This window comes from Uloborus diversus, chromosome 4, assembly GCF_026930045.1.
Source record: "Uloborus diversus isolate 005 chromosome 4, Udiv.v.3.1, whole genome shotgun sequence".
In the NCBI taxonomy this organism is placed as follows: Eukaryota; Metazoa; Arthropoda; class Arachnida; order Araneae; family Uloboridae; genus Uloborus; species Uloborus diversus.
The window spans coordinates 106,626,401-106,652,229 of NC_072734.1; the positions used below are offsets into that span (position 1 = coordinate 106,626,401).

General features: G+C 32.3%; 2 protein-coding genes across 2 annotated transcripts; both read right to left on the bottom strand.

The window, feature by feature from the left end:
* Window positions 1-7,922: 7,922 nt before the first annotated feature.
* Window positions 7,923-15,667, bottom strand: LOC129220749 (uncharacterized). The gene is made up of 2 exons (XM_054855178.1): window positions 15,284-15,667; window positions 7,923-8,958 (listed from the first exon to the last, which is right to left on the bottom strand). Exons 1-2 carry the CDS (start codon window positions 15,665-15,667, stop codon window positions 8,566-8,568), a joined length of 777 nt encoding a protein of 258 aa, XP_054711153.1. The 3' UTR covers window positions 7,923-8,565.
* An 8,784-nt stretch (window positions 15,668-24,451) lies between these two features.
* LOC129220483 (39S ribosomal protein L1, mitochondrial-like) lies at window positions 24,452-25,823 on the bottom strand. Its single transcript, XM_054854902.1, is given in 2 exon segments — window positions 24,452-24,853; window positions 24,855-25,823. Coding segments are annotated over 2 exon segments (1,098 nt in total). The 5' UTR covers window positions 25,719-25,823; the 3' UTR covers window positions 24,452-24,619.
* Between the last annotated feature and the right edge of the window lie 6 nt (window positions 25,824-25,829).

A 25,829-nucleotide genomic window follows, 5' to 3' on the forward strand; every position in this document is an offset into this window, starting at 1 on the left:
TTTCGAAAACGTTTTCGATTCCGGCGATTTTTTCGAAATTTAAGATCCAAAAATTCAAAAGTTTTGACAATCTTTGATGGCATAGGAGACAGGGGAGTGAGGAACTTTCCCCTGCAAAATTTTCGGAATTAAAGTCATAAAAATACAGTTGTAGACGATTTTTTGTGATGTGTTGGGGGGAGGAGAGAGAGAGAGAGATTGGTGACCTTTTTCCGGAATTTTTTCAGCACAATTTTAGACGATTTTTGTTTATTTGGGAGAGGAGAGATTTTGTGGACTTCGCATTGAAATTGTAAAAACTTGATTGTAGTTAACTTTTAGGGGAAAGCACGTTTCACTAGTTTTTTTCAATCATGTGCCAAAAACGGCAATTTAGAAAAAATAATGAATAAGTACATTCCGAATTTCTGAAGTCGCCCAGTGGTTTGATTTCGCATCTTCTGAGAGAGATTTTTTTTTCACTAGGCGACATTGATGTCAAGTGGTCATGTTATAAAATGCACTGCTATATATCTATACGTCAACTTTTCCACTATGAAATTCATTAAAACTAAGTGTAGAAAAACTCACCGACAAACGCCTAGACAACTGCATTCAAACGGCAACCCCTACCGACTCTACCAACAATAATAAACTTGTTCATGTAATTCAAAAATGCAGTTTTAGACTAACTTCGATGATGTTAGAAGATAAAGAGAGAATGTCTAGTGGCCTTATCTCCAGAAATTGTTTTTAATTTCAATCTTAAAACGCTATTGCCGTCCATCTTTAATGACATTAGGGGAAAAAATGCGATTCGAAACTTTCTTCCAGAACGTTTTTGAAATCGAAGTTCTAGAATAGGCAGTCATTTTGATTGAAGATCTCTCCCTTTACTTTTTTTTTGAAATAAGAGTCTTAAAAATGCTCTTGTTGGTCATCTTTGGAAAAATTACGGAAAGGTAGGGGAGATGGGATAGAAGGAACTTTTCCCGGCAATTTTTCGAAATTGAAACTCAAAAGACGGAAAATTTTAGACGATAACATTAGGGAAACCGGGCTCGGAGGAAAATTTTCGAAACTTCAAAATGAGGAGAAGGTATGGGAGCTTTCGAATCAATTAGAAAACTTCGTTCTGAATTTGCAAGACAATTTTTTTTTTCAGTGAAGGCGTTTGTATTGCATTTCATCTTAAAGAGCAGGAAGGGCGCACCTGCCCTCGGGCAGGTTGGCAGGCGGGCCAGTCCGAGCCTGGTTCACTATACACATCACCTATTTTGTTTTTTTTAGTTCATTTTTTTTCGATGTTCATTTCGTTTTATTTGATGTGAATTAAACATGGTAAATTATGTATTATGCAAGTGTTTAAAATTTCAAAGCAAAAATAATTTCCCCAAAATAATGAATTTCATCTTGACAATTATCGAGGGGATCCGATTTTCAAATATTGAGGGGTTCCGGTCCTCAAAAATGGGGGGGGGGGGGGGGGTCCGGACCCCTTGGACCCCCCCCCCCCCCCTCCGGCAGCGACGCCCATGGTTATAGTTTGCTACAAAAAAAAAAGTAGTTTTTCCAAGCACTGGATGCATATTTCGATACAAGTCGGAATAATGTAGTGTCGCCATCTAGTTTCAGAAAAATAAGTGAAACAGGTTATAACAAAACAGCAAGAAGATAGTGACCATGTTCAAACTTTTAAAATTTAATTTTTAAAAATCATGATTTAGGTCTACGATTTAAATTATTTCCTTTAATTAAAATGACATTAATGACAATTGCTAAATTTCAATTAACAAATTAAATGACAATTGCTCATTCTTTCATAAAAAGTCAGCTTTAGTAGTGCCGCAAACCTAACCCCCCTCCCCCTCCCATACACCCATATTTTTTGTGCATTAACGCTTAGCACTCAAAACACTTGTTTCCAATAAAATTTCTTGTAAATGTTCTAAAGATTTTTTTTTTTTTTTTTTTTTTTGATAATTTGCAAACAGGGATTAAAAAACAGAAAAAGTTATCTCATACAATATTATTTATAAATAGAACAGAAATTAAAGATGTAAAAATCAAAATAAAGTAAAAATCCCATCTATTTTACAGGTAGGATTTAAATATTATAAATATAATCCATAGAAATTGAAATTACTGATCCCAATTATTTCAATTAAATTTAGTTATTTTAGAAGAAAAAAACTTTTTTTTCTTTTTTGATTAAATTATCACTCCTTTTTCTTTCATTTATGAAAAACTTTAATTTATATGAGTAACTAGCATTTAACAGATTAATGAATTACTGCTGATGTGATTTCCAATATTTCTTTCAGCATCTAACTAAATACAGACTGAATTCTTCCCATAAAAATGTCAGAAAAATACACTGGTCATCGGCTCCTCTGGACAGGTTAACTGCATGTTGCATGAATGAGAGTGGCCATGAGAAAACACGAACACTCCCCTTGCCAATTCCCCCCCCCCCTTTTTTTTTTCAAGAGAAAGCTTTTTTTTCATTCCTTCAAAAAAAAAACAACCTTGAAATTTCGGGAATTCTAGGACATAAAATAAAAACTCAGGAACTCCGGGGCAACTCCAGAACAACTCCGAGCCCTGGGCATTGAAATTTTTAATGAGCACATTCTCTTTTTCTTTTTTGGCGGGGGGGGGGGGGGGTATTTGAGGGGGTGAGCCCTTGCTCTTGGGGGGAATGGGCACCGCAGCCACAAAGTACAATCAAATTCAAGTTCCTTACTTACAGAATACAATAGGGAGCTAGGGCGGATCTAGCATCTGGTTTTGGAGGAAGCAGTGGTGCAGGAAGGGAGGTTTCCGGGGTGAAAACACCCCCCCAGAGGTATTGGTTTTAACATAAATGTAACTTCTAATACAGTAGTTTATGCATATGAAAGGGCTGCTTTGATCAAAAAACGTCTTCAAAAGATATTTTTGACCAAAAAACCCTCTCCAGAAACTATTTTTGATTAAAAAAAACCCTTCATGAGGTATTTTTGTTCAAAAACCCCCTCCAGAAAGTTTTTCTAGCTGCGCTAATGAGAGGGAGCCATTTCTGGTAAGGCAGTTTTCATAAATGTAATTTTCGGGTATAAACAATAGAAGGTGTAAGCAAGGCCCAATCCAGAAATTTTTTTCAGGAGGGACCCGGATTCGCACATTGCCCTAACACACATATATTTTTACATAGATACATACATGCACAAAAATATTTAACATAGAAGATGTTTCTTGTCTCGATTTTTTTAATGCTTCCACTTTTTTGTTATTTCTCTTATTATTTGTTTTTTTTCCACCTTGAATTGGTAAGGATAACAGTAGTGGCCACTGATAACAGTAGTCAGGCCCAGTGGCTGCGACACTGGGCCTGATCACGCAAAACTTTTTCCACAGCCGCGGAATGGGTTTTGGGGTTAAAACCCCTTCCAGAACACAAGCATATTCATTTTCTCTGTTAAAACTAAGAAAGAGAGTATTTGAGCTTTTCCAAGCGGAATAGTTTCAACAAAATATCTTATTGCTTTTAATGATCGAAAAGCAGTCAGAAATAACTTTTCAATTCTTAAATTTTAAAGTTCTATTTCATCCACTATATTGCCCACTCTCCACTGGTATAAGATAGCTAAAATGGTGTCAATAAAGCTCTACAGGGTATCATGGTCCCTCAGCACTTCCATCACTGCACAAATCGTTTTAAGGGATCTCTAGAGAGAGGAAACCTACAGCCTACCACACCGGATTTTCTGAGGTTCTTTACCAATTCTCATCGAAAGATGGAAACTGTTATTAGCTACCATTTGACATTCATAAAGACATGAATGTATTTGAGGAGGAGGTTTTAAATGATCTCGCAAAAAAGAAAAAAAACACAAACAATGAATAAGGTTAAAGTAAAACTAATGATAAATATTCTGTGCTTTTTCCCACTTTCTTTGTTTCATAGTGATATCAATACGAATTATTAATTATTTTTAGGCAAGTACTTTGAATGAATAATTATTAATCTATAGAAATTCTTTGATATTGAATAATTACACACTGTAAATGAATGGGAAAGAAAGCAAAAATTTTCGATTTTGAAAACCCCTTCCAGAAAAATTTTCTGGCTGCGCCACTGATCAGGCCCTGCCTCTAACTTATCATTTTTGTAGCTCTATGTTTGTTCAAGTTCCCCTTTTATCTTTAAAACATTTTTCTTTACTTTTATTTGCATAAAGAAAGACATAATTCAGTATGAATTCCAAAGGTGTGCTTTGAATGTAAGTAAACATGTTCTTTTAGGTGCAGACGTTGCAGGAAAACTTATCACAGCCAGACATGAAGAATTGGCTTCCGGTTTAGTTGCTCTGCACACTTAACTAGGATGGACTTTGTGAGGGAAATTTCCACAAAGTAATTGTAGAAGAAATTTAACTATGAGTGTTACATCTATGCTGTCACAAAATGGAATGTATTCAAGTTGTGGGATTTAGAAAGGATCAGACTAAAAGGTCCCATGTGGAAGATGGATAATGCCATTCTACGGGATAATTATAATTTATTGCTGAAAAAACTTGAATCTGCTTGTAGGAAATCAGAAAAAATAGGATTTTGAGAAAAATATAATGAAGTTTCTGACAAATGGATTCAAGAAGGGATAATAAAAGGACTTCAAAATTACGAGCTTGCCGCAAAGATGCATGCTACAGGAAATGGCAGCAATGGTGTAACTTCCGATTCAAAAAACGCTTTTAGAAGACAACACGAATAGATTAAATAATGGGACTATATAGTTATAAAGAAAACAGTGTCAGTTTTTGGTCCAGGTATACAGCAGCAAAGAAATGGAGCTGAAAAAGACTTTGCCGAGGAAGAATATCATGTTCCCGATAAAATAGTGGACTTAGTTATTGGTTGAAATCAGTGGTTGGAAGTAGAGCGCTACAAGCAGCGTCGTTACTGTAGTAGCTACATTTTTTAGTAGTTTGTAGTGTAGCACATTACTTTTTAAAAAAGTAGTGTAGCGAGTAGTTCAATACAAAAAAAAAGTTTGTAGCGATTTCTGGAAACTACTTTTTTATTAACAAAAAAAAAAATTAATTTAAAAAAAAAAGAGAATCTAGGTTCAAATGAATTTGACTGGCATGACTCGCGCAAATTTTACTCAAGTACACCATCGAATGCAATGAGAAATATGATTCACAAAAAGACGAGCTGACCTCAGGCATATCATTTTGACACCATACGTTCTATCTGTTTGACGCCATTACTTTGTTTGCCATCTTAATTTTCATTTTTTGCCAATATTTGCATTGAATAGAGCTTGACTTAAAAAGAAAAGTATATGAATAAGCGATAACCGCCAATTAAGTGACTCAGTTGGTTTTTCTGGCTGCCGAAAATGTTCCGTGGATGAAAGTTATATATATTTCAAAGAGATTACTGTAAAAGCAATTAATTTCACAAAAATGAAAATATCGGTGATTTAGCGAGTTGAAAAACGAAAATTTTTTACAAGGATTAAATTTTCGCGATTACGACGGGCACGCAAATATCGCAAAAATTAAACTCTCGGGAATATAAATGCTTTTACACTATTCACCAAATTAAGAAACTACTGTAAATGTTATAGAAGAGGATGATATTGGCGGTTTACAATAAATACGAGCATTTTATATAAGAGTATGAAAAAGGACATTTTTGGAGAGAAAAAAAGAAAAAATAAATAAAATATAACTCTTTGTAATTTTCCATGTTCAGATGAGCTAATTTCTCAATCTAAACCTTTTTTCCTTCAATCTCTTACAGTGTGTGGTGTGTGTGTATTAGGGAGGGGGGTCGCAAAAAAATCAAAAGTTAATTTTTTAAGTCGCACGCCCTGTTATATTTTTCCTTTTGCGCCAAAACAATGGTAAAATTAAAAAAGTTTCTTATGATTTGAATAAGGGCAACCAGTGCCGACATCTGTCTGAAAGTGCGAACCAGCACTTGTAACGATAGGCCAAATAACTTTTTAGTTTTTAGAAACTCTAAATTTCTGTTAATTTTTCCTTTATTCCTCACATGCGCCACAAGACTATTTATTCAAATTAAAAAACATTTAGGTATCCCACGCTTGATCTAAAACTTATAATTTTCTTCAAAAAATTGATTTTTTTCGATACATATTTTTACAAATTTATTAGCTACCAGTTCTATTCTATATTAGCTACCAGTTTGTTTGGCACTCTTAGGTTCCTTAAGAGGTTTTCCACCTCCAGCTCAGTCACTTCCTATGCCGGGCTGATGAGTGCTAATAAGCATGAAACTGCAGTCCTCCGCTGGATTTGACTGAGCTGGCTGGTGGTGTATTTCATGCAACAAAAGTTTATTTGTGGCAACAGCGTAAAAATAGAATAGGATTTTTGAATATTAAGATGAAGTTGACATGTTAAGAATTTTGCCATTTTTTATTGATAGAAATTTAATTGGATGGATGTAAATAATGTAAATAGTCTCAAATAAATGTTTTTTAAATACAAGCTTTTTCTTTCAAGAACCTCATGAACTTTAATATAGTGTAGATAATTCGGCTCACAAAGTTGAAAAATGTGTTACAAGACGGTAACATCTGCTATCTCAGTCCCCCTCCCCCCCTGTGATAGTATTGCAATAAGTGCTTAGTACAAGTGATCTAAAACAATGAAAGGTAATATTAATACCGAATGAAACTTTATTCATATTATTCATATGAGATAGCAATATTTTTTTCACAAATGCATAACTTTTAACTTTTATTTTATTTACTTGCTTTATAATTTTACACCTGATGACATCTTCATCTACTTTAGCAGCAGTTTTGGAACCAAAAAATCCAATATCTTTTTTTATCAACAATAGGACACGACTATTGAAATTATTTTCATACTTTGAACAGAAACGTTGCAAATACTGACCAACATAGTTTAAACAAATATCATAACAATACATAATATGCTTTTTATAAGAAACCTTTCAAAATAGAGGACCAACATTTAGATCAGTGATCAATTCGCCTACGCATAGACTCAAGACCAAGTTATAAAACATTGTGAATAAAGCACAACATAATTAGTCTGTAATTAAAATTGATGCAGACCAAAGATATATAAATATATAATAAATTTAACAACATAATATTAATAACAAATAAATAATAAAATTTATCCCAATAACTATAACATTTTAATACTAAACATCATCAAAATTAGTAAAAAAGAGAAATATTGCTTTGCAACTTCAAGTGGAGTAACCAAAAAATGCAGAAGTATTAAAATACACCTGATTAATGTCATCCTGATTTCAACCTTGTGAAAAGATGTGTAGTTTTAAACGTTTTCAATTGCTTATTAGATAAGACAATTACCGATAATTAATCAATTAGAATTATTATTATTTTTAAAGGGAACATTTAATGAAAATAGTTATAATAACCATTAACTAAAATTTATAATTTCAACATTTTTTGAAAATATTGAAACTATTCCATAAAAATGCAAATAGTTATGAATTTCTATGATACTGTTGTAGTTACAATAACAAACTTTTTCCATAAAAAGCCATTTTTTCACTGAAATTTTATACATATAAAATAAAAATATTTCATGAAAATTTAGTAATTGTAGAATTTTATAACAAAATAATAAAAATAACAAACAAGAAATAAAACAAAAATACCTGAAAATGCAAAAAAAAAAAAAAAAAGGAAAAAAAAAATGTGATAGAGTATCTCAGATATTAAAGTCAGACCAAACAACGTAAGTAGAAGCACAAATTTGTAAATTACAGCAGATAAATAATGAGCTTATGGATGAAAAGACATCCGACAAAAGCTTTTGTCGGATGTCTTTTCATCCATAAGCTCATTATTTTTTGCATTGAAAAAGGCGTTCCCTGTAACGCCGAAACACGTGTCTGCTGTAATTTAAAAATTTGTGCTTCTACTTACGTTGTTTGGTCTGACTTTACTATTCAGCGCAAAGGTATTTACTTATCTTATCTCAGATATGTTTGCAATTATGAAACCACTTAAAATTACATCATGCAATTTTTTTTCCAGACAATGCCTCAAACAATAATAGTAATTCAAAGTCATTAGTATAAATTTAATATTTAAGGAAGTAAAATTTTTTTTTTTTTTTTTTTGGTGAGACACTGTGTCTAAAAAGGTTTTACAATTCATTCATTTGCATAAAGGAGTAAAAAGGAATGAAAAAAATTGCAGAAACATCCACAGCAAACGTAAGTTTTATAATTTGATTTTCAGAATTTGGCAATGAGACATAACACATGTCAATAAAATAAAAATTTTCCTCGAAAAAAAATAATAATAAAATAACTTTTTTGACCATGTCTTATGCTTTTTTTTCTAAGGAAAGAATATTAATGAACAGTTGGGCTTTAGAAGAAAATTAGTCTTCAGATTCTCAAAAAGCACCAAAAGAGTTAGGATTGTAGAAGTTCCATAAGCATTTGTGAAGACTACATTCTTAAATTTTACTTAATTTTAATACTTTTCTCTCATGCAGTAAAAAGCTCTAATACAGAAACCTAATCATCAACAGCTACAATTGAGCAAGTTCATCAACTTGATACAATTTCACAATCTGATTCTGGATCAGATTCATATTCCTCTCTAGTTTTAAAACTATCAACTTCGTCATACGTTTCCGGCAAAGTATTAGCAGAGCTCGATTCCGAAACAGTGCTATAACAAGAACCAGCAACTGTCATGTTTCCATGAACATCAAAATTAAAACAAGGATATTCCTTGAAAAATTCACAAAACTTGTCATCAGTAGGACAATGTGTTTCAAAATATTGAGAAAGTTGGGGCTTGTTTTTTAGAGTGTCCTTCACCAGTATTCTAAGCATTGAAATATTCATCGGAGAAAATTGATACTTCAAAAAGTTTTGCACATACTCAATTAACTGCTTTTCATAGTCCAGTGATTTTTCATCAATTTGGCACTTGTGCTACAAAACATTAAGAATTATGTTTAAACATGCATTTTAAAATTCAACAACACAAAAATAAAGTAAAAATAATATGTTTTTCCAAAGCCAGTAAGGAATGAAGAGAAGTAGAATGTTAGATGAACACATTATGTGAAGTTACAATTTAAGAACTTTTATTGCATGAGTCTTTTACAGTGAAGAAGATTAAATACAGTAATCCTTTGACATTTGTGAGGATAATTTCAATGTACAAATGAGGAAGTGAGAAGCAAAGGGATGTAAGTGGACATTTTCAAGTTTTGAGTAAAATACGCTTAAAGATTGGCTCCTAGGTAGACTTTAATTGAAAAGTTTTTCTAAATCATGCTGTATAGCAGCACCTACCAGGGCTACTAGTATTGCCTCTTGCCCCAAGACAGAGGAGGGGTTCACCTACCATTTGTACAAGTTATCTCCAAATTTTTAATTTTGCCACTTACATTCCTTTGCTTCTCACTGCCTCAAATGTCAATTGCATCAGAGCTAAGATTTTTTTTTCTTATAGCAAAAAAAGGAGTTAGTATTCGGAAAAGTTAAAATATATCAACAGTGCCAAAAAAAAATAATAATAATATGCAAAAATACAAAAATATGTATTAAACATTAAAAAAATTTACTAGTTAAAATAAAATTAAAACAAGGACGAATCTAGAAATTGTTCAAGAGGGGGCAGTTGATTTTTTAAGTTACCTCATATCTGACTCACACATGCTTGGAGAGAGGGGGGGGGGAGGCTTGCCACATCATTTTCATCTATCACAAATAAAACAAAGAGATTTACTCAAGGAGGTTCCCGAGCCTATTCCTTTCCTTTCCCGTTGAAAGAGGTACTCTAAACTTGCGTTTTAGAACTTCAATTTCGTAGTGATTCCGGGAGAATCTTTCGAAACCCACCTCCCGACACGATCGAGGGTCATCTAAAACTGAGCTTTTTTGGTTTCAAAGAATTTGAAAAATTACTGGAAGAAAGTCACTAACCCATTACTTCCCATACTGCTACCCGAGATGTTTACAATAATGTCTTTAAATCTCAAATTTTGCAAAATGATTGAGGGAAGGCCTCTAAATCCTCTTCCAAACATCCTCAAAGATCGTCTGAAATTGCCCTTTTTGAACTTTGATTCAAAAAAGTTTCCCAGAGGAAGATTCAAACTCCATTCCTTTCCAAAACGTCATCAAAAATGGCATGCACTTGTGCTTTAGAACTTCCATTTTGAAAAATTGCCGGCGAACGCCCCTCCCTTATATCTGTCCTTGAATTAAAAACATCTTTTGAATTTGATTACTCGGCAGAATTGCATTTTAAAAATCGCAAACTAAGGAGAAGTGCTATTTCACATTTTAACTTGAGACTTCCTTCTGATAAAGAATCATTACCTACTTCATTGTTTTGGTATTGCTGCAGTTTACAAATTTGTCTGCAATTTTTCAGCACATATTTTTAAAAATAGACAGAAATATATATGCATATATTTTTTGGAACAAGTCCCTTCCTCCCCCCACCCCCAAAAAGCACTGGAAGTACAATTTAATAAAAATTTTGCTTGTAAGGAGAAACATTATTTGGTCAAGAGAAGAAAATATTGGCTAGCATGATCGAGTGTTTGATACTAGAAGAAGTTAAACTTAAAGAGGGGAAGAAAAAAAAAATATATTCACATACGCTTAAGATTCTCACCTAAAACCCACAATTGCAAAAGGATAACTGTATCATTCTTGCATAAGAATTTGAAATTCAACAAAACTTTAAAAACACAGAAATAACTTACGGAGACAAAGTCATTGTTAGTGAGTTAAATGAAATAAAATGTTAGTTGAGCACTTTTTTTGTTAGCAGAAATACAAAACCTTATTTCCCTTTTATTTTTATTACAATAGTCTTTTCCATTGAAGAGTGTAAAGTGTTACAATTAAATAGGCATTAGAAAATTCAACAATATACGAGTCAAGAAAGTAACATAGAAGTTACAGATAGCAAAAAGGAAAGTGAAGAATCGATTAAAATGAAGAAATGTTAGTTGAACAAAGCAATACATTTGTCAAGTTAAAACTCAAACAATTGTTCATGTTCATTGATGAAAAATAAGCATTACATAAGCATTAGAAAATTTAACAGTACAAGCCAAAGAAATAGATAGCAACAGAGTTTATTAGAAAGAAATGAAAATACATGCATATACAAGTTGAACACATATTTGAAAAAAAAAAAAAAAAAAGAATTCTAAAGGTTTTTGATACACTGATCTTCTTTATTAAAAATTGTTTTGCATTATGTGTAAATAAGGATATCAAGCTTCATCAGTCATTAAAAAAAAATAAATAAATAAAGTAAATGTTAGTTAAAACACAGATGAAGTTACAATTTTTAAAACTTCTTTTCGATATCCATTTTGTTTACTTAGACTAGCTTATACAATTTTCATTCAGATAAAAAAAATACTAATACAGTGAAGCACTGTTTATACGTTTCTTATTTTTTTTCATCAATTATACATTTTTAAAAATTGGTCCATACAGAGTCTAAAACATATTAAAAGTAAACTCTGTATTATCCGCCGAATAGGGTGGCACGGTAACCCCAAAAGAGAAAACCATGGATAATCCGAATAATTGGTAAAATGATACTAGTGTATACAATAGCTAAGAAATATAAATAACTCTCACACATACCTTTAAATTATAGCTAAAAATGATAACTTTGAATGTAAAAAATATATGTAAAAGCTAAAAGCGAACAACAGCACAATCATTCGTTTTAAAAAAAATTTAATGACTATGATATTAGTACATAACAATAAAAAAAATGTGAAAAGATCTGTGGATTATCTGAACCATGGATAATCAGGAGTCTACTGTGTACTTATTATACGTTTTTTCATTTATATGCTTTTTCATACAGTCCCTTTAAAAACTTACAAAAAGTGCTTCACTGTATTTAGCAAAAGTTCTACATGCAAACTAGTTTTGCCAAAGCCAACTTGGCAGCATTGTCAGGGCAGAGAAAGCAAGATCACATCATTTTATATGCTGCCAGGTTAACCTTGCTTTAATTGTAAGTAGTTTGTAATAAACAGGCCTGGATTTACGTACTCACAGACACCGAAGAGCGGGGGGAGGGGGGGGGGCAACAGCCCAAGAAATTGAAAAAAGAAAAAAAAAACTAGCACTAAGACTAATTAACATTGAAATATACACTGTTGGCCTTTATAGATCCGGGCCTGGTAAAAGCCTCAAATGACAAATGTAATTAATTTTTAATGAAGTTACTGTGATTGCTAAACTATACCATCCAGATATAGCTTATTAAATTAAATTGAAAACACATTCAGAAAATGTAATTTAATGAAACATCAAGTAACATTTCCAAACAATAATAACGAATTATAATTTCCACTACTGTCTAAAAACTTTTAAAATATTGACATTGCAACAAAAATTTAAACAGTATAATGAATTACTCTCTGTATAAAACTTGAATTTCAAGACAAATCTTTAATTAGAAGATTATGATATTTAAGAAAAATGCCATAGCAAAAATAATTCAAAAATTTTTTTATCAAGTGAGAGCGGTAAAATTTTTGCATTAGATCTAAAACTGAGCATGGAAATAAAATTACAATTATTTTTTTTTAAATAAAAATATAAAAGTGAAAATGTTTGGTTTTATAAATAAACCGACACTGTCATCACACACACACACACACAGAGATATATGTAAACATGCATATGTACAAATAGGCTTTTTTCAACCACCCCAAATACTAATTAAAACAGAGTGAGAAAATGAAGGATAACTAAATACCAAAGGCACACTGAATAAACACATAAACAGAATTTAACTTTTATACAAGACTCGAGTACAAGGTTTTAAATGAGCTACTTTATTTGTAAATCATAAATAAATATGTGTGAATTTGTGCATACACATAAAATATAAAAGAAATCTATCATAATAAAATGAAATAAGAAAATACAACAAGAGATCATTAACTAATATGGTAAATAAATTTAGTTCAACAAAAAATGGGGTTCAAGTAACGAAAATCGAAGCCAACAAAATAAAATTGGGGGAAAATATAATGAAATAAAGTAAAATTATTTTGGTTCATTAAAAAAATGCCTTAAAGTTAAATGAGATTAAAATTTAAAAAAAAAAAAACTGAATTAAAAGTTGTTTGAAAAAATAAGCAATTTTTTTATAGTAAGGCAAACTAAAATAATTGTTAACTAAAAAATAACAATGATCAAAGTTTGGATATTGCACACACATGAGAGACATTGCCTCTTAAAATAAAGAAATTTTTTTTTAAAAAGAAAAGAAAATACAACAAATTGAAGTTTAAGTGTATCTCTATCAATCAGCTTAGGAAGATCAAATGTTATGTTGAAACTGTTCACCCCAACATAAATAAAAACTTTTCCCTCTTTCTGGCAAATCATTTCTTTCAACCATAGCAGTCATGCAAATAAATAAATCATGATAGTGGTTTGTTAAACTGATTAATGTAATGTTGCCATTTCTGTGCACTTGTTGAGGTGTATTCCATGCTTTGTGCGGGTAAAAAAATGTCAGGGGAACAAAGGACATTCAATACTAGAGAGAAAACAACAAAATACATACAGTGAAGCACTGTTTATACTTTTTGAAGGGACCATATGAAAAAACGTATAATAGGTGTACGTTAATGTGCATTAGACTCTGCAGGGACCAATTTAAAAAATATTTGATTGATAAAAACGTATAAAAGAGAAACGTATAAATGGTGCTTCACTGTATGTGTATCAATTTTTCAAAAAGTGGAGGAGCAAGCAATAGTCCCCCCTCTTGATCGCTCAAATAATGGACCTGAACATAAAGCCCAATAAAATAAACTGTTTGTCCAAAGTGCTTTAGTTCAATAATCAAAAGAAGAGCCATAATAAACCTTTTTACTATGATCATAGCGAAATTCTTTAAATACGTAGCTATTTAAATTAAAAAGCATGAGCTTTGTGCAAGAAATAGATAAAAGTCGGTAACAACGTTTAAAAGCACAAATAAAAGTTTAAGATCGAAAAGTTTAAAATGCAAACATGTTTCAGAAGCAATAGCCTCCTTCCTCAGTGCAAAGCAAGCAAATCGGATGGAACACGGTCAAGGGAGAGTTTAAATACAAAAGGGGACCAATCAGATCTCAGCGAGTGTTGAGGCATGATTTGATGTATCAGAATATGTAGATTTGAACCCATTGATTAAGATTGGAGAGATATGCGGAACCGCAAAAGACTCATTGCAAATATTATTTAAATTTTTGTGAACATAAAAGGCTTCCAGAAAATCTAATTCCCCTACATTTGTAGGTCTGCAAATAATCTTGGCTTCCAAAAAAACAAAATGTTGCCCTGTGTCCAAACAATGTTTGGCAATCAAAGATTTGTTCAGTTTGTTTTTCAACGTGGTTTTCATGCTTCTTTAAACAAAACTTAAGTGATCGCCTTGTCTGTCCAATGTATCCAATTTTACATTGGCAATTAATATGATAGATGCCCAAATGATCGAGTGGTTGGATTGGGTCCTTCAGTTTGGTAAAAGAAAATTTACTTATAGGTTTGTAAATTACACGAAAACTTGCTAAGAATTCTAGAAATGCAGAGGGATATTTTTGGATAAAACAGTAAAATCACAAAATTTTTTGTGATTCAGCTGCTGAACAATTATTTTCTCTTACGTGCTTCTGAGATGGGAGGGGGGATCTGCATTCCGTACATTTGATAGGGGAAAAAGCAAGAAAATATGAACAAAAATGCCTAATTTCCTTTTGTTTCTAAAATTTATGGGGGCCCCAGCTAATCCAAATGATGGGCCTGGCTAACTTATTTGAGTTTTTAAATATTAAGGGAGAAAAGAAACCACAAAATGCTTGTGAATTTGCATTTAACATAACTCTTTGAGATTTAAATCTTATCATTTGCTTTAATTTTTATAAATTTAAATGCTTGCTAATTACATAAAATAGTTAAATTTTATCATTATGTGTAACTATTACTAGTTCATACTTCAGACATTTCTTAAGCAAGCTCTCATTTTCCCCTTAGGGTTTTTGACACTGGGGGGGGGGGGTGACAGTTTAAACTAATACTATAATCTTGTCATATCAAAAACTGAACCCTGGTTACAATGAAAGACGAACCACAGCCCCCCTCTACAGCAAAACAAACAAATAACATCAATCCAGTGCTCTATGAGATAATAATAAGAGATTGGTTATGCTTCTGAGGAGCTGTCAGAGCTCAAACTACTATGGAAAGAATCACTTGTTAATACCATTTCAGAAGAAAAATAATCCTCAGAGGAATCAGAATCGCTCTCCAGGTCGGACTGACGACTTATCCCATCAACATCATCACATGGTTTCTCAGAAACAGCACTAGAGTTTGAGTGTGGTAAAGTACAGTAGTTGGGACCAGTAATAGTAATAGTTCTATCAGGATTGAAACTGAAGTATTGGGGAAATTTCTCCAGCAGTTCAGAGAATTCTTTTTCAGTAGGCAAGTTTTCCTCTATATAGTTCCATAGCTTAAGCTTCTTGGGTGCATCTTTGACCAGATTTCTAAGCTCTGTAATACCTTTGGGTGCAACTTGATACTTCAGAATATTTCTCAAGTATTCAATTAACTGTTCTTCCTTATTCTGCATGATTACATCCATCTTCTACTGCAGCTAAAATATTATGAATCAATTATTTTTCATATAAAAAATACATTTATTCGGCACAAAAAATCAAATTAAAAATAATCCTTATAGGGTAATGGAACCAGTAACAGACATGCTTAAGACATCGCTCTCAGGTTAACTTAATTTTTTGACCTTTTTAATGAATTTAGACTTTTAAATCTATTTTTCTCTTATGCAACAAAATCCCATCTAACATTTGGCTGCTGCTGGAATATAAATCTTAAAGTGGCCACTACACTGAAGCACTGGCCACTACTGGTGTGTTTACCTTTTCAAGATAAAAATTTAATTTTTCTTATAAAATGAAAAATTTAAACTAGTATGTTGTGGCCATCACGAAACTTTCTTCTATATTTTTCCTTTTTCTGATCCCTCCTCATGCTTGACGAGGGAGCAATATTCCTAACAAAAACAAAATTACACATGCAAAAACTTGACGACCATCCCAATGTCTGAATTTTTGTAATAACAAAACAAAGAGCGAAAATTGAAAGTTACTTTAAAAGCCTTACTTCAATTATTTACAAATATTTTATTTATTAACAAACATAAGATGGAAACAGTTAAAAATTTTAAATCATTGAGATAATATTTCCGATCATTTCCATACAATTAAAATCACGAGAAATACGCAGACGACAATCTATTACGATTTATCTTTCTTATTGTTGCATTAATAAAACTATTTTTATTCAAAAAAAAAAAAATCAACACCTCTTGGAGCGATTGGAGTCAAAATTGAACCAAAGCCTGTTTACGTATGGATTCACATATATTCCAAATTTCAACCAGAACGTAGCATTACTTCTTGAGATAGGGCACTCACAATGGAAAAAAAGAACGAGCGATTGCGCTACCCCCCTTTTAGCTGTTGACACCAAAATAAAATCAGCTCTTATATCCACTAAGGGCTACTTGTCAAAAAAATTTTGTTTGATTCCGTTCGTTATTTCTTGAGATACAGCAGTCACAATTGACGATAAAAAACGTTCTATAACTCAACCCCCGTTTGAGCTATTGACACCAAAATTGAATCAGCACCTGCTCCTGTTAGGGGCAACATATGGACCAAATTTTGTTTGATTCCGCCAGTTACTTCCTGAGGAATAGCAAGCACGCGTAACTCAAAAAACGTCCCATTGCTCCACCCCCCTTGGAGGAATTCGCGCCAAAAACTAATGGGCACAAGTTCACATAGGGGCACATATGTGTACCAAATTTCGGTCAATTTCATGCGGTAGTTTTTGCTGTAGAGCGGCCACAAAAAACTGGTCACACACAGACGTGACACACACACATACACACATACATACACACACACAGACAGACAGACATTTTCCAAAAATAGTCGAAATGGACTCAGCACACCTCAAAACGTTCGAATCCGTCAAAATTCGAAATTCGAAAATTTGCACGAATCCAATACTTTCTTCTATATATTAGATATAGAAGAAAGTAAAAAAAGCTAAATTAACAAATTAAAGTAACATAAATAATACCTACCATTTCTTCAAGAAATCTCAATTGAATCAAATTAAATACACATCTTTGGAAGGTCTGCTGGAGGTGGGGGAATGCTAATTAAGATTCTGGACTAGCCAAGAACTCGCCAAGGTACAATGTACAAACTAATTAAAAATAATTCTTCAAATTTTCTTACTTTGCATGATGGTAAAAATGTTTGTCTATTTCTTTAAGAAGTTTCAGAAATTCAAATTATTATGATTTTGGAAGCAATAATTTGTTTGTTTGGTTTTAAGTTTGTTTTTACTTTGAAACATGTGAAAAAAAAAGTGATTCATCTTTGAAAAATTCTTAAAATTATGCTTGAAGCTAAAAACAGCAGCTTTTAAATATTGTTGTTCGCTTTTTTTGATAAAGGTGTTTTTTTTCCTGTCACTTATACAAAGAAGCATGGAAAATCTGTAAAAAAGGGGGGGGGGGCAGGTAATACAATTTTAAAGACAGAGTTTCAAGACAGGTTAAAAGATTTATCTGAAATGCACATTTTGGTAGCTCCTAATGAGATAATTTTAACATTTAATGCTGACGTTCCCAAATAATATTTTTAAATTTCTGATTCAGCTTAAGTTTTACGAAAGCATCACTAATCAGGGCTGGCAAGGTTTTGGACACTACAGTAAAAACCGTGGTTTTTACCATCCTCTCCAAAACCCTCGTGTCGAAACTATATTTTTAGAGAAACTATTTTGTGAGAACTTTCAAAAACAGAACAAAATATATCAAAGTTATGTTTTATATACAATATTCATTCAATTTGAACATTCAAGTATAAATATACAGTAAAATTCCTCTTAACGGACACCCTTCTTAAGCGGACAATTTTTAGTTCCCCAATTCCAAGGCAAATGACGTTTTTAATCCGGCATTGTGGAAATTTTTTTGTGTCCCGTTAGTGTCTGCATTAGAGGGGTTTTACTGTATATGTAACCTATTTATACAGCTGATTCTCATCTAGTTACCTAGAAGTTGAATTGTTCATTAAAAATTTCAATTTGTATGCATGAGGTTTTTTTTCCATAATAGTGACCAAATTTTTCAACATTTATGCATGTGTTCAAAGGAAAGTGTTCAAAATATAGTGCAATAATCGACTTAAAATGCAATGAATGAAAATTTTTTGTAGATACATATATTAACGAGCTGATGTGTGCATCACATGACTTCCTTTTACACCAATTTAAAGCTATTTCCCCATTATTGGCAATTTTAATGTGATTCAATAGTTAACTCTCTAAATATCACCAACAATGGCCAAATTGAAACCAGATTTAAAAAAAAAAAATCGCCAAATTTGTCGCCAAGTTGGCGACAAAACTTAGCGACCAAAAGCTTGGCAATATATTGCCAAGTGTTTGCATAAATTATAACACCACTTGAGTTTGCATTGAAATTAACATTGATTTCCCCCAAAAAAGGTGTAAAAGACCCCCTTTGGAACATCCAAATGCAATCAAAAAGGGAGGTGCACAACTAGACTCCACTAGGAGTCTACGTACCAAATTTCAACTTTCTACGACATACCATTCTTGAATTATGCTACATACATACGCACATACATACATACGAACATCATGAGAAAAGTATTTAATTAACTCGGGGAATGTCAAAATGGATATTTGAGGTGTCTATATGTTCTTAAGCAGTTATCCGCGCTTGGTTGGGTTGAAAAAAGCTTAACATTAATTCGGGGATAAGCAAAATGGAAATTAAGGCCGAATTTTGAGTGAATTTTTTTTTGCGAATACAATACTTCCTTTTTTGTAAAAGGATGTAAAAATATGAATTAAAAAGAGAAATTGCACAAGTTAAAAAATTTCAGTGTATATATTTAATCATCAATTTATCTCTTATATAATTAAAAACTGAGCATATCTATGTATGTCCGAGCTTCTTCTCCCAAACAACAGTGAACTGACCATCGAATCAGGTATTGATGGATTCGTTATCTTCCCGTCTTCATGTTTGGCTATTTAACATAATCCTCCGATAATAATTAGCGGAGATATACTATTAATTATGAAGCTTGGATTTTGACATAAAATCCCTATTTTTCAAAGGCTTTTCTTCATTCAAATTATTATTCAGTGCTTCATCTCAACTTTCCGCAACAATGCTTTTATTAAAATGTATAGCGTGAAGAAAATCATTGAGATGAAAGATCTTTTGCCATTTTTTTTTCTCGAATATGAACAGGTAAAATTCTTGTTTTTGTTTTGAGGCTTTTCCTGTAATCAGGGGATTTAAAATGTTTACTTTTTGGGGGTTTTCCGCAAACTGCCGCAAAATTTCACTGACTTTTTTTTTTGGTTCAAGCCTGAGTGTTGAACTTGTGTCACTTGACATAACTTTTATTATCGAGGCGGATTGTGCAAAGCCGGGCGACGCAGCTAGTTATTTTTTAATCTATGATTTAAAAAAGAATTTTTGTTAAAACATCATGTAAAACTTATATGCAAAATCAATTTCAAAAATTAAACTTTTTTTTACACCTAAATATTACACATTTATTTAGCATTTCTTTGAGTTACAAATGGAACAAATTAGTTGTCTTGATAGTGTTGTGAATTTCCTTTCAAAACTCTACCAACTGTTAAATAAGGAAATTTGTTTGTAGTAGTTATTGGCAATTTATTCAAGTAAAATATTTTTTAAATGATCAGTTTGGAGAAAAATATTATCAAATACTCATTGCTAAAACTTCTTTATATTTATGCATTACCAATACTGCAGTAAATACAAATTGATTAGATTACATACCTTTAGCTTTAGCATACTTTTGGACAGTTTAAGACACTTTCAGACAGTAAAAACCAGCTGTCCCGTCTTAAACTCAACCCTGTCACTAATACACAGTTGAAGTATATTAGTTTTAAAAAAGTCTTTTCGATTTCTTGGGTTATTGGGCTCTGTGCACTGCAGGGTCTGTGGGTACACAGATCCAGGTCTGCATACCACGTTCACATGTGCCCCCCTTTTCCCTATGTATGAGTGTAACTATGTTTTTTGAATTTTTATAATAGTTTCCAAATTTTCCTACATATCTATGCACATGTGCAAATGGGGGTGTAAAAATATGTGCAATAATTAACCTAACTGCAACATGACAGAAAAATTTTTAACTGAAGAAAAATAAATTACATTTCAAACTTTTACAGCTTTGGTGCAGTTTTTCTTCTCTTGACTAGGTTTGCCAGATTTCTGAAATGTTCAACCAGAACGTCGGATTCCCCTCCCCCTCCCCAGCGTCCTGAATATTCAAAAGGGTAAAATGCTTCGCCGATTAAGATATCTAGGCTCTAGGCCAAACACTTTTTCGAGGGCCCTCAGTAGTCAAACTTTACAATTTTTCCCATTGGCTAAATTCTTTAAAGCCATTTTGGCGCCCCTACGGCCTAGTTGGCCTATTTAATAATCAGGCCTAAAATAAATGACGCAAGCAGATAACTTTAAAAATTTTACTTCTTGCATGTTAATGCTGACAAGTAGCCTCAGTAAGAAGAAATACTTTGAAGAATAAACAAACTGATGTGTGCATCACATGACTTCCTTTTACCCCAATTTAATGTCATTTAACCATTACTGGCAATTTTAATGTGATTCAATAGTTTACTCTCTAAATATCGCCAACAGTGGCCAAATTGAAACCAAAAAAAAATCGCCAAATTTGTCGCAAAGTTGGTGACAAAACTTTTAGTGACCAAAAGACTGGCGATATATCGCCAAGTGTCCGCCAAATTATAACACCACTTCAGTTTACATCGAAATTAACAATGATTTTCCCCCAAACGGGGCAAGAGACCCCTTTAGAAACACCCGATTGCAACCAAAAGGGGAGGTGCACAACTAGACCCCACTAGGAGTCTACGTACCAAATTTCAACTTTCTAGGACATACCATTCTTGAGTTATGCAACATATAAAAGGTATATACATACGTACATACAGACTTCACGAGAAAATTCGTTGTAATTAACTCGGGGATCGTCAAAATGGATGTTTCGTGTGTCTATACGTTCTTAGGCACTCATCCACGTGTGGTCGAATTGAAAAAACCCTCATCATTCATTCGGAGGTGAGTAAAATGGAAATTAAGGTCGATTTTTGAGTGAAAATTTTTTTGCGAATTCAATAGTTGTAAAAGGAAGTAAAATAGGTGTTGGACAATATTTATATATAAGTTTCATTGACAAGGACTTTTTTTAGAAAGTCCTTTTTTGGTTTTGATCTTGTTGCAAAAATCCTCAAAAGCTAACATATTAGTTTTTCAAGTCAATGTTACATATGTGACAAAGTAATTGTCCTACATAACCCTTTACAGTTGGTTATTTTTAATATAGACAAACGCGCGAAAAGTGTTCGCAGAAAATTTTTGGCTCTGCAGAAATTTTTTTCAAACTGCTAACGTTAATAAAAAAAAAAATTTTATTATTTTTTTTAAAGGGAATTTTTTTAAAAATCCCAGTTTATTTCCGTTAAAGCCTTTTAAAGCACATGTGTGAAAAAAATAATGGTCTTGGCAGTTTTCTTCAGTTTGTGAAAAATAAACACAAACTATGTTATTATAAAAAAAAATTTAAATGATTTAAAGTTTTTTTTTTTTGGCCTCTTTTATAGTTGAATATAAATTTAATTCTTTATTCAACTGTGAGTTAGGCAAAATAATTATTTGCAGAAAATTTGCCAATTAGGTCGCAGAAAGCTTTCCATTTTATCGAAGTCTGTGTATATACAGTGAAGCACCGTTTATGCGTTTTTGAAGGGACTGTATGAAAAGAGCGCATAAATGAAAAACCGTACAGTAGAGCATGCATTAATGTGTATTAGAATCTGCAGGGACCAATTTGGAAAACGTATAAAAGCAAAACGTATAAACGGTGCTTTACTGTATATATATATATATATTTTTTTTTTGCAAATCATTTTTAGCATCGTTTAGGATTTTCTCTGAAAAGTACCCTCGAGATTTGCCTCCACGCTGACTCGAACCTAGGCCCACTGGATCGTGAATATATAAATTTTCCCTTTTTTATTGCTACTCCACTCCTATTAGTCATAGGGTGACGTTATATAGACTATAAGCCTTCCTCAATAAAAGGACTATTCAACACAAAAAGAATTTTTAAATTTGAACCAGTATTTTCTGTGATTAGAGCGTTTACACAAACTCTACAGCCTCATATTATTAGTATAGATTGCTACCGCATAGATCCTCATAAAGACGTAGACTTACCGGGAGATAGAGAAAAGAACAACCCTTGAGATTTTTTCTTAAACAACAAATTGTTTTTTGTTTAAATATATTGGTTGCCAAAGGCAATCTTATTTTGAGAGCCCTGTATGGTACTATAGTTTCAGTAGATCTAACCTGGCAGCAATGTGAAAGTTGCACTTATCCTCATCACAGCATTACAACGCTGTTAGGTCAGGTTTGCCCCAACTATAGCCTATGACTGTCATGCATTATGAAAATGAAAAAATATGTGCCTTTACTAATACTCAAATATTTAAATTAGTTTCCTATTTGATTGCTGAATGTTAAAGTATTTAGCCCAACTGAATATTTGATGTATCCTTTTTTAACGTGATAGACAACTTGGGTATAACTTTGATATACTCCCCAAACAATTACGCGCCAAATCTGGCACTCCCTACGGACATTTTAGGGTTGCTGTTTCTTATTTTTGTGTTGCCAATTAAGGTTTTTTCAGCTTTTAGGATTTTGCTGTTTCCAAATTTAGTATTTTCTTGTACTTTGTACCATGAGTGAGAAAAAAAAAGTCGCCAAACTTTCGATTTGAGGGGTATATCAAAGTAGTTCCACAATTTGAATGATCACATAGATAAAATATAGAAAGATGAGACATAAAGTAGATCAGTGAACTCTTAGGGTTCAAATAGAATTTTGTTTAAACTTCTATCACAATGATACTGAAATAACCAATACTGCCGTGCTAAGCGCAAAAGTGGTATCTGCAGTGGAGCTCAAAATGAGAAATTCATGATTAAAGTTTTACAACACATTTCTTTGATTTGTGACTTAATTAAACGTTCAACTCGAGGTAGTTGTTCGAGCAAATAACTTATCTAACCTACATAAGAGCCCATTTTTGTAAGTCTTAATTTAAAATTAATGAATGCAGTTACGATAAATTTTCTCTTCAAAGCCTTTTCATATGCTAGGTTAATTTCACCGTAAGCGACTATTACAAGCATTTTTAGGGGTATCTGCACAGATACGACAAAAATAGCTTAGTAAAGCGCATCTTAGTGTATCTTTAAATGCTTATGCTCTGCTTTACTTGGATTTAGCTTCCGCTTTATTTCGTTAATAATACAAATCTAACAGAATCTACCTTCTGAAAAATACCATTTTTCAAAATTTTGGACATTTAAAAATGTATATAAATCATAATAATTTTCTGTTTTTAGTATTTAAAGAATGCATTGATGTTATCATTTATAATGTTTTATTTTCTAGATTCATTTTTACTCAGCATGAAGATGATTTTGACAGCAGACGATACTTAAATAAAAATACATTTGGCCGTAGAAATGAAATGCGTTTTTTTTTTTCATGAAAGAATTGGATACGAATATTTTGAATGGAATGCATTTCATTTTTAAGAATTTGCATTTTAAATAAAAATTCGAGTAGAAAAAGCTGAACATTTACTTGAACATTCACCTAAATTAGTATTAGTTTTTATTTTTGATCTATATCAACTATTTAACGATAAATTAATTTTAGTACTTTGTTACAATAAACTGCTACGCTATTAAATATGCTGCTTTACTAAGGTATAAAAGTCGTATCTACAAACTACTAAGGAAAAAAATTGTAAATGCGCAGATATCACTTTAAAGGCTTAGTATTTGTCACTTACATTCAAGTTGCCTTGTAGCAAAATAAGCAAATTTGCAGTTACGATTTTTTTCTTAAAGCTTTTTTTAATATTCCACGTTTACAAATCGCCAAAAAACTTGAGATTTAGGTAAATTAAATTACTAACAACCACCTGGTGATAATAACCCAATTTTGATAAAATGTGCAGATACCACATCTGTGCTTAGCACGGCAAAGGAAATTTCAGAATTTTTAATAAAGGATATTTACGCAAGTGAAAAAATCTAGAGCACAAGTAACATTTAGCATTATATACAAATAAAATGAAAAAAAAAGTTGATTAGATGATTTTATTTATCTTAATATCTCGTTTACATTATCACTCAGAAACATTTCCACCAGTTTATGATCAAGTTCATGAAAAAAAAACAGATGAAAAATAAAACTATAAAACTCGAATCAGATTCGAGTCAGGGGGTGGGGGGGATTTTATGCTGAGAAACTCTTTCAAAGGTCTATAGTGCAATAACAATGCTAAAATCATTGATTAAAATTTTATTAGTTCACCCCTAATTCTTCATCATCACTATCTACTTCAAGAAGAATACCATTTTCTGGATAATGTGATAAATACTTCCAATGAGGAATTTTTAGTCTGTCTCTCGATTTCTCACAAAACAATAATGTACGCAGTATAAAAAGCAAATGTGCAGTTCCAACTGGTTTATGCTTTTCAATTGTGTTTAAAGCAAATTTCAGATTTTCTTCTAATTTTTCAATAGGCATGTCCAAGGCGGCCAAAGCACACATCCACCCATCCAAAATCCGGTTCCACAGCACTCCGCGTTAAGTTATATTCAACTCCATGCATGAAGTTTTTAACTCCTTTTTCCAGATCTAACCTCAGTAGTCCATTGTTAGCACTTGGAAACTTTCTTTTCAACATGCCTCTCAAGGCATGTACCTCTTTAAACATGTCAGGATGGCAAATTAAGTAATCGTAATCATCCGACGCTATGGATCCAGACAAAATTTGCTTTATCAAAGTAGTAGATCCAGCATATAAAGCACCAGCATCTGTTGCTTTAACTTGATCCTCAGACTCTTTACAAATAACAATAATACGATTCTGTTTTCCAGTGACAAATTCGTGGGGAAAAGTGATAATACCACTAAATTCATCCATAAATCTGTCCTTTTTCTTCAGTTTCAATTCCAGTTCAATACTTGCATAAACCATAGCAGAAGGGTCATTCAAAATAGAAGGAATATGAGTGCCTCTGTGTATTTCGATGGCCTCAGCGACAGAATAGGGCTTACCACGGTATAATTTCATATTGTATACGTCATCTACAGGTTGTGTTTCCAGCCAGTTTTCGTCGGTACATCTCTTCTTTTCAAGTGCCGCATTAACTTTAACTTTTCTTTGAAGATATTTAGGAATTGGTGCGGGTTTATTAGCATCTTGAAGTTTTCTCGCTTTCTTCGCGGCTAACTTAGCAGCTCTCGTACCTTTTCTAGCAGCATATCTTACTTGTTCCACAGAGGGAATCAAGCAGTTTTCAAAGTTTGAGGGAAATAAGTTTGGACGAAACACAGTTTTGCGAACGATTGCAGTGTAATTAGAAATAATAGAAAAAGCACCTTTAACAAACATATTTGCAAGGCAAAAGAAAATGTTTAGAGATTAAAGTTAAAGATGAAAAAAAAATCATTGATATTATTCACCAAATAAGCTTTTAAAAATAGCACAAAAATGATCACTAAC